Source organism: Sinocyclocheilus grahami, unplaced genomic scaffold (assembly GCF_001515645.1).
Source record: "Sinocyclocheilus grahami isolate Dianchi unplaced genomic scaffold, SAMN03320097.WGS_v1.1 scaffold576.1, whole genome shotgun sequence".
Taxonomy (NCBI): Eukaryota; Metazoa; Chordata; class Actinopteri; order Cypriniformes; family Cyprinidae; genus Sinocyclocheilus; species Sinocyclocheilus grahami.
This window is the reverse complement of record NW_015505755.1, coordinates 571,749-580,316: the sequence shown is the minus strand read 5'-3', so window position 1 is coordinate 580,316 and position 8,568 is coordinate 571,749. Positions and strand designations below refer to the sequence as shown.

The 8,568-nt window shown below is 42.0% G+C and overlaps 1 protein-coding gene across 2 annotated transcripts in view; it reads right to left on the bottom strand.

Annotated features, from left to right (window-relative positions):
• Positions 1-1,781: 1,781 nt before the first annotated feature.
• ubac2 (UBA domain containing 2) overlaps positions 1,782-8,568 on the bottom strand; it is a 28,829-nt gene continuing 22,042 nt past the window's right edge. Inside the window, exons 8-9 of one of the 2 annotated variants that reach the window (XM_016239894.1) lie at positions 3,690-3,821; positions 1,782-2,266 (exon numbers count right to left, since the gene is read on the bottom strand). In XM_016239894.1, coding sequence (XP_016095380.1) covers positions 2,159-2,266; positions 3,690-3,821 — 240 coding nt within the window. In that variant the 3' untranslated portion in view covers positions 1,782-2,158. Of the gene's footprint in view, positions 2,267-3,689; positions 3,825-8,568 lie in introns of both variants that reach the window. The other variant, XM_016239893.1, reaches the window with a different exon arrangement.

Here is an 8,568-nt window from a genome sequence, read left to right as displayed (position 1 = left end):
TGAACTAAATAGCGTGTCAGTGGCAGAGGTCTCTTCAAGAATCCACTTAATCAAGGTTTAATCTAAATACACTGCCATTCAACTAGCCCTTTAGGTTTTGACCAAAAAAAGAAACGTTTCACCCAAAAATGATAATTTTGTCATCATTTACTCACCTTCATGTTAATCCAAGAACCATATGACTTTCATTCCCTCATGAACATAAACATACTGTGACGATAAGGAATATTTTAAAGAATGTTCAGGCTGCCCTTTTCCACACAACAAATTTGCCAATCAAAAAAAGCATCAAAAGAGTGTTATAATATGCCATATTCCAAGTCTTCTGAAGACATATGAGAGCTTTTACATAAGGAACAAACCCGGTTTCATCCGTTAGATTCGAGAACCTGTCAAGCTACAGTACATTGAATTATCAAGTTGGAATGTGCGCAAGCACAGACAACAGAGGGGCTGACTGATTATGACTTCACCTCACCTAATGCCTAGTTCACACTACAGGATTTTAAGCCCAATTTGCAAATTAACGAGCTCGCCAACAGGTCGGGCTGTGATCGGGGGAAAATCAGCGGTTGATCGGCGCTCAGCAATCTTTATGTGTGAACTAATCAACGACACATCAAAGAGGCTCACTGACACGTCACCGACAATTTTTTTTTGCTCCAAACAGCATGCAGCACTAATTTCTTCCCGATGTTCATTTTCAAAGAAACAACTCCTGTTTGCCGTATCCAGCCCAGATGGTGGATCAGCACCTAGAGATGACCTCTACAGCCCTGAATGTCAGCGGAGATCAGGACAACTAGATGAGCCCCAGAGACAGATCCCCAGTGAAGACCTTGTCTCCTAGACGGCCACCGGGACAAGACCACAGGAACCAGTTGAGTCCTCTTCACAATATGTGACTTTGCTGCAGCCTGGAATTGAACTACTGGTTTTGTCTGGCCAGAGGAGAAATGGCCGCCCGACTGAGCCTGGTTTCTCCCAAGGTTTTTTTCTCCATTCTGTCACCGATGGGAGTTTTGGTTCCTTGCCGCTGTCGCCTCTGGCTTGCTTAGTTGGGGACACTTAATTTCCAGCAATATCGTCAACTTGATTGCACAGACACTATTTAAACTGAACTGAGCTGAATGATGAACTGCCTTTAACTGAAAATTGAATGTTTACTATTGTCATTTTGCATTAAGGACACTATTTTCCTAATTAATGCTGTTCAGTTGCTTTGACACGATCTGTATTGTTAAAAGCGCTATATAAATAAAGGTGACTTGACTTGATTTGACTTGACTGTTTTACTTGTTGTTTCGCGTCATTCCCGTTCAACTTTCATGACAAAACGTGGTTTGGGGATGGGATAAAGTCGTTGGGTGACAGAGTTGTCGTCAGCGCATGTAGTGTGTGACCCCCTGTTGCAGATCATTTACGCAGTGTCACATACTGTGAACACCACGACTTCAAGAAAGCCAAGAAGTCATCTAGTCTGAACAGCACAGCGATCTGCCGTATAGTGTGAACTAGGTTTAAAGTAACCACAAAGGTCATCCAGACTGTTTTTGTGGTATCTCATAATCCTGTTTTTGGAGCTTAACAGCCACTAGTCACTCTCTACCTTTATTACATGCAAAAGAACAGCCAGTGCATTCTGCTTAACATCCTCTTTTGTGTTCCTTGGAAGACTGAAAAACCACAGCTTTGGAACAACATGAGAACTAGTACATTTTTGGATGAACTATTCCATTAAGACTTATATTCAGTTTATTTATAGCAAAACAACACACGGTTTAATAATATATTATTGAATTTGTTATTATTAGAAGATGTAGGTTCAAGGACGATGCCAAATAGTACAAGCCCTGAGACACAATATATAATTGTCCATTATTTTGACTCTTTCCTGTGGACCAGAGAGGGTTGCACTTGCAAGTCAACTCCTAGTAGCACTGCAAGACACAGCAGAAGGAGCGTCACACTGTCCAGTCGGAAAGGAAGTGACGTCATCAGCTCCTGTGCGTTGTGTACCAATTGTGGGTGCTCTTAACTTCTTCCAACAGGTGTAGTTATGCCACCAGTGTTGTGTTCTTAAGTACTTTCAACTTAGTAATCTTACAGAAGTTAAAAACTCATTCTCCTTGTCCTCCAAGTCATCTTTATTTTTGTCTTAGTGCTGAAGCAAGAAGTTTGTTGCGATGTTAATGTCATTATTAGATGCTCTGAGAGCTTCTTGGGCATCCATCCTCGAGAAACCCATCTCCATTAATCTTGCAACCTGGTGAAAACAGCATTGTATTATTAAAAAGCTAAATCTAGCAACCCATGACACTAAACAAAAATCTTCCTGATAGAAGGTGGAATTGGAAAAGGAATTGTTCACACAAAAACGTAAATTTGCTTAAAATGTACACTTGCTCAGTTCATCGAAGATGTAGATGATTTTGTTTCTTAATCAGAACAGATTCGGGGAAATTTAGCACTACATCACTTGAGTGAATGGGTGCCATCAGAATGAGGATCCAAACAGCTGATAAAAACATCACGATAATTCAGAAGTAATCCACATGACTCCAGCCCATCACTTAAAGGGGTCATATGATGCAATTTCAAGTTTTCCTTTCTCTTTGGAGTATTACAAGCTGATTGTGCATAGATAAGATCCCTGAAGTTGGAAAGACTAAAGTCTCAAAACCAAAGAGAGATTCTTTATCAAAGTTAAAACGGCTTGTTCAAACACACCCCCACATATCTACCTCACTATGTGGAAATATTAGCAATGCCGCCCAAATGTTCACGCAAAGAAAGAAGGCGGGGTTTCAGGAACAGCAGTTAGTGTTGAAGCATCCATGTCAGGGAGACGCTGTGTGTTTCTAGGCGAAAGCAAAAGCACTTTATTTGGCCTTCCGAAATTAGATGCATTTAGGAATCTTTAAGATTACTAGCAACAGAACAGCCATGCATTTTATGGACGACCGTTTCATGAACCTAGGAGAGGAGGTAATTCTGACTTTGCTATGACAATCTGGCGCTTCTGAATCAGCTACTGTTTTGTTATTAGTTTAAGTATTTGCTATTGACTGTTCAAATGCGGAGTTTTACACATCATGTGTGAGTGTGAGAGAGAGAGAGAGAGAGAGAGAGAGAGAGAGAGAGAGAGAGAGAGAGCGCGAGAGAGTGCGAGAGAGAGAGCGCGTCACATCAAAGTGGAGTCAGCTGTCTTAACGGTGGCTTGTGTACTGCAAACACATACCAGCTTCATCACAGTGTCTGTCACGCGACTCTGTTCCCCTTTCGGGCTCTGTCTTTACATTTATTTTGAAAGATGAAGCTCGCGATTATGGTAAGGGGCGTTACATTTCCGACGAGTGCTTGCGGTGTTCGACCAATCACAATGCACTGGGTCACCTGGCCAATCAGAGCAGACTGCGCTTATCGGAAGGAGGGACTTTGTAGAAAACGAAGCGTTTGAGAGAGGCGGGGCATAGAGGACCTACAATAATGTACAGTATTTGAAAAATAATGTGTTTTTTGAACATTAAAGCATGTCAACATTCTGTTACACCAAATAATTATCTTTAAAAAAGCATCATATGACCCCTTTAACATCTTGTGAAATGAACCTTAAACCATTGAAAGTACACTTTCAGCAAATTTCCAATTTTGGGTGAACTGCTTGGGTGATTGGCATATAATCTCACCTGCTCCTCAGCCACAGCTGTGTTATCCGGCGGGTGGATATCGGGCTGTTGTTGCTGGGGACCCTCATGGTGCCGGTTCTGTCCTCTGTGCCTTAGAGTGGGGAAGAATCGGTTCCAATTCAGGAGACCTGTCTGCTGAATTAATGACAGGAATTATTTTTAAAGTCACCATGGAATAAAAATGGACGATTCCTATTTTTATGGAATATTGCAGTGTTTATTATAAATCATCTGTGCATATCATTATTATTATTATAATTATTATAATTCATTAATCTTCATAATCTTTAATCAAAAACATCCCCTCCCCTCGGAACAACATCTCTTATGACATCCTTTCTGCCTCGGTGTGAGGGCGGGTCAATAATCCGTCCCTTCCAGCAACCTGGCACTCACATCAGACTGCAGCAATTAGCAAAATGACAAAGATCCCACCCTACATTTTTCTCATTGGTTTCATATAATCTGATATAAAATAAGGAAGAGAAGACCATTGTAATTTGTTTAATGCCGACTTTAACAACAGAGTATCCTTCCTCTAGTAATAGAAGTTGCTTTTTTGTAACTGTAGTGATTTCTGTCTCTCTCCACATTCAAAAACTCCAATTAAATAAAGACTGAACAACTTCTAAACATTATCCCAACTACATACTCATAACACTACTACAGGTTTATCAACTACAGCGCTAACATACTCTAGACCCGATACATAGCTACACATGGGACTCAAAGTGCACTTCTAACATGAGAGAAAACATCTCGGTTACATATGGTAACCTTCGTTCCCTGATGGGAGGGAACTGAGACATTGTGTCGAAGTTCCAACACTATGGGTCGCTCTTGGAAGCCCAGACACCTCTGACATCATTGAGAAAAGGTCAATAAAATCTGTGAACACAATTTGCATAGCTGGCCACACCCCGGACATAAATAGGCCAGTGTGGCATTTGCTAACTCGTTCTTGTTCTGAGGAGCCGAGAAGCATCTCAACCCACTCAGAGGCAGTTCAGAGTTGTGGCATAAGAGACACAATGTCTCTGTTCCCTCCATCAGGGAACGAGAGTAACCATAACAATGTGATTTTCTGGATTTTTTTTTCTCATTTTGTCTCTCATAGTTGAGGTATACCTATGATGAAAATTACAGGCCTCTCTCATCTTTTTAAGTGGGAGAACTTTCACCTCTCCTCCTCATAACCATCCAACACTCAAAACTTATGACCTCGCTCTCCAACACCCAGGAGAGCCACCATTATAAGGCATAGGTCACCTCAGCCAGAACCTTTTCTCAATCTGAATAGGTAGGAACAAGTAACGGTTGAAAAATCTTGCTTGATAACGTTGGGAAAGCATCTGTTTCCTGAGTGGGGAAAAAACACTACGGCGACCACATCCTACCTGAAGGGAATGTGACATGTGGAGACCAACCTATGGACTTAGTGACAGGAAGTACTACATAGGGAAGATTTCTGTGGTGGGCCCACTGATCTATAATAGAGAACTGGATTGCTCATGACGTCATAAAAGTGAAGCCACCGCGCCGCCATATTGGTATTCCCTAGTATTCCCATACATTCTATTGCATTAATAAGAAATCATATTTTAATGAGAAAACATCAACTAACAAGTCAGCGTTTTTATATCTGAAGTATGTTTGAACAACGCAAATGTCCTAAGCATGTAAACGGTTATTTGTTTAAAAGTTGGGAATTTCCCCTGCATATTAAAAAGTTACGTTCATATACATTACAGTAGCGTACATCAGATGAACATGATGAACATCAGACACTCAACATATGCATTACAAATGACAAAGTGCTCATTCTGAAATCTGAATATTTATGCTTTGTATACATATATCTTAATTCGCCTTGTACAGTTATTCAGGGTTTATGTAATTTTGTTATAGTGCTTTTATATGTACAGTAGGCCAACTGCAAGTGTTTCAATAATGATTTCTTCAACCGCATTCATTTTGACGCAGGCAATGATTTAAACGCAGCTTAAATTAATAATTAATTAAACATACATAACATAATATTTTACTCCTATGAAAACGGTAATGCTAGTAAAATGCCATATAATTTGCGAGACCTTTATGAGTCTGAAAGATGTAGCTCAATCAGGACATTAAAAATATACACATCATAACTTATTCAGAGAAATATTGCTCACTACATATGATACAGACTTAAAGACATGAAGCTTTATTTCCAAGATTTGAATTTCAAAACAACATAGAGCAATATAATAACAGAGGCTTGTATTATATTATTTATTGTATATCCAAATCAATTTCTGATACTAATACCAGATATACATTCATGTTTAATATTTCCTGCATAATTACATGCATAAAGAAATATATTTTATTTTGTATCAGTTACCCGTGTCGGCAGTGTGCAGCAGACACACCCACCTAAATGATTTCAATAAATTACTTATCCTGCCCAAAAAGACCATTGCAGATAACAAATGAAGTAAAAATTAATTTACATACACATATCTTAAAAACGTATCCTGTGTGACTGATACGCTTCATATCGGGCGATTTTAGGTCAATGTTTTAGCTGTCAGGCAATGAAGCTCTCTGCTGGCAAAGAATAGTAAGATTAATGTAGCGAGTTCCTCCGCTGAACGTAAAAGTGCTTGAGTGATGGAAGGGTAGTCCAATGTTCCTAAGAAGGAACTGAGCTCTACACCCTAACAGCCAGCTGAGTTCAAGGACTAGTGCTCATAACTCTGGACGAGACTGGTTCCATACTCAGATTGTAGAATCTGGCAAATGTATTAAGTGTAGCCCAACCTGCAGCTCTACAAATGTCCGCTAGTGAGGCACCATTTGCTAATTGTGTGTAATAGTGCACCATCACTTCCTGTGGGCATGGTAAGCCTCTGGCCTGATAGGCCTTAAGGATCGTGTCCACAATTCAGTGGGAGATCCTTTGTTTAAAGACATCATTCCCATTCTTCTGACATCCAAAGCAGACAAAGAGCTGTTCAGACAATCTGAAACTCGGTGTGTGTTCTAAATAGATGTGCAAGGGGGATAGCTTCTAGGAGGAAATTTGCTCTTAAAGATCCCTGTTGAAGCACCCAGGGGTACTCTCACAACACTTAGCTGTGTGTGGGGAAGGGACCTAGACCTGTGCCATAGATCCAACAATGAGGAGATAGAGAGGTGAATGAAATGCTGCTTCTCACAGAGAGATGCTGCATTTGGCTCCGAAAAACAGAACGAGTGAGCAAATGCCACGCTGGCCTGTTTATACGCAGATGACCGGGGTGTGGCCAGCTATCCACTGATATGGAAAACTCTGGAAATGTAAACTGCCCTCCATCACTGATTTCCTCACTAACAGCATGGCTTATGGTCCAACACTATGTGAACATACCCTTCTCAAGAAAATAAAATTTTGAAATGGAAACAACTTCTAACCCATACAGAATATTTAAAATACCAATAATCTAATTTCACTGAACAGGTCTAAAAAGTTAAATCTGAACAGGTAAACTTATATAAAATACAAGAAAAACACTTATAAGCCAAATTATAAAACTAATTTACAAATAGTAATTTACATAAGCCAAACACACAGGACATAGTACAGGAACTTGATTCAGTGAATCATAATTTTTGTGAGTCTATTAATTTAGATTCACCAATTCACTAAAATCAGTTGAACTACTGTCAGACTTCGGAAAGATGTAGTTGAGATAGTAGAATCTCTACTTACTTAGTCACTCCCAACACCAAATAACAAGTGCTGGTGAATAAAATAGATTTTTATTCTGACAATAACCCACTGCCACGTCACATTGCTGAGATATTCTAAACCATAGTTCCCTTTCAGTCAGTCACGTTCTACGTTACGTCAGTCGTGACTGACGAATTGGGATCTCGCCCGAGAGCCCAATCACCTTCGAGTGTTAACTAAACAAGCCAATGACAGTTGGCGTGCGTGTTTCGCCACGCACACCCTGCCCCGCAGCGCGGGTATAAAAGGAGAGCACGTGAAAACGCACATCAGCTTTTCGCTTCGGAGCCGAGCCTTCTCAGGACGGAGCTCCGCGAGTGTTTGGAAGAAACCGCTGGCGTTGGTGTTCTGGTGCGTCAGCGGGGGTTGCCATTCAGTGCTGCTCATCTTCGGCGTACTGCAGTTGCCATTCTGCGGTCTCGCCGCGACCTCCCCTGGGCGCTTCAGCGCTCTCTCTAAAAGGGTGTTTCCTTTTTTTCCTAAAAGAGCAAATGTCTAAAAGAGCTCCACGAGCGACGGGCGTCTTTTTAAAGATGGCTTCCCCCTCGTGCGTTTCTGGATGCGGTCGTTTCCTGCCTCCATCTGATGGTCATGATCGCTGCCTCTCGTGCCTGGGCTTATAGCACGCTTAAGCAGCGCTCATGGATGAGTCATGTTCTCAGTGCGGGAACATGACCATCGCGACGTTGTGGTCTAGATACCTCCTCATTAAATGGGGGGGTATCCCCCTTGCCATGCCCCGCTCTAGCTCTTCCGGTTCTCGGAGGGCTACTTCGGTTGATGGTCAGGGAGACCTGAGGGTTACAGTGATACACTATTGCCATGCAGCTCTGCCCGCAAAGCGCCGCCATCTGGAGGGGTAGTCCACGCCTTCCGTCCAGAGCCTGTAAGTTCTCGTCCGCTCTGACGGCTAAGGCTTACAGCGGTACTGGACAGGCCGCTTCCGCCCTGCACGCCATGGCCCTCCTGCAAGTCCACCAGGCCAAAGCGTTGAAGCAGTTGCACGAGGGTGGTGCTGACCCAGGTGTGCTGCAGGAACTGCGCACGGCGACGGACCTCTCGCTTAGGGCGACGAAAGTCACGGCGCGGGCCCTGGGTCAGACGATGTCCACATTGGTGGTC